This window comes from Myotis brandtii, unplaced genomic scaffold (genome assembly GCF_000412655.1).
Source record: "Myotis brandtii unplaced genomic scaffold, ASM41265v1 scaffold130, whole genome shotgun sequence".
Lineage (NCBI taxonomy): Eukaryota > Metazoa > Chordata > Mammalia > Chiroptera > Vespertilionidae > Myotis > Myotis brandtii.
In genome coordinates, this window is record NW_005354596.1 from 59,413 (window position 1) to 59,691 (window position 279).

Genomic DNA, 279 nt, shown 5'->3' on the forward strand with positions numbered 1-279 from the left:
ACCCAGACTCCACGGGCCTGAAGAGCCCTTCCCCCAAGGCCGGGATCCCTGGGAAACGGAACCCGGCGCCCGGCCCCGCCTCAGGGTGACGCCCCCCCATGTCGTTCCCCAGGGAAAACCGCTCTGCACTGGGCCGCCGCTGTCAACAACGCGCGGGCCGCCCGCTCCCTTCTCCAGGCCGGAGCCGACAAAGACGCCCAGGACGGCAGGGTTAGGCCGGGCAGAGGGCTCCCCACACAAAAAAGGGGTGCGGAGAGGGGGGAAGGGAGGGAGCTCCCA

General features: G+C 70.6%; 1 protein-coding gene across 1 annotated transcript in view; it reads left to right on the forward strand.

Moving 5' to 3' along the window:
- Nucleotides 1–279, forward strand: part of NOTCH4 (notch 4) — a 29,728-nt gene that overhangs the window by 23,088 nt on the left and 6,361 nt on the right. Inside the window, exon 27 of the mRNA XM_014534506.1 lies at nucleotides 112–210. Within this exon, the coding sequence (XP_014389992.1) occupies nucleotides 112–210 (99 nt within the window). The remainder of the gene's footprint in view (nucleotides 1–111; nucleotides 211–279) is intronic.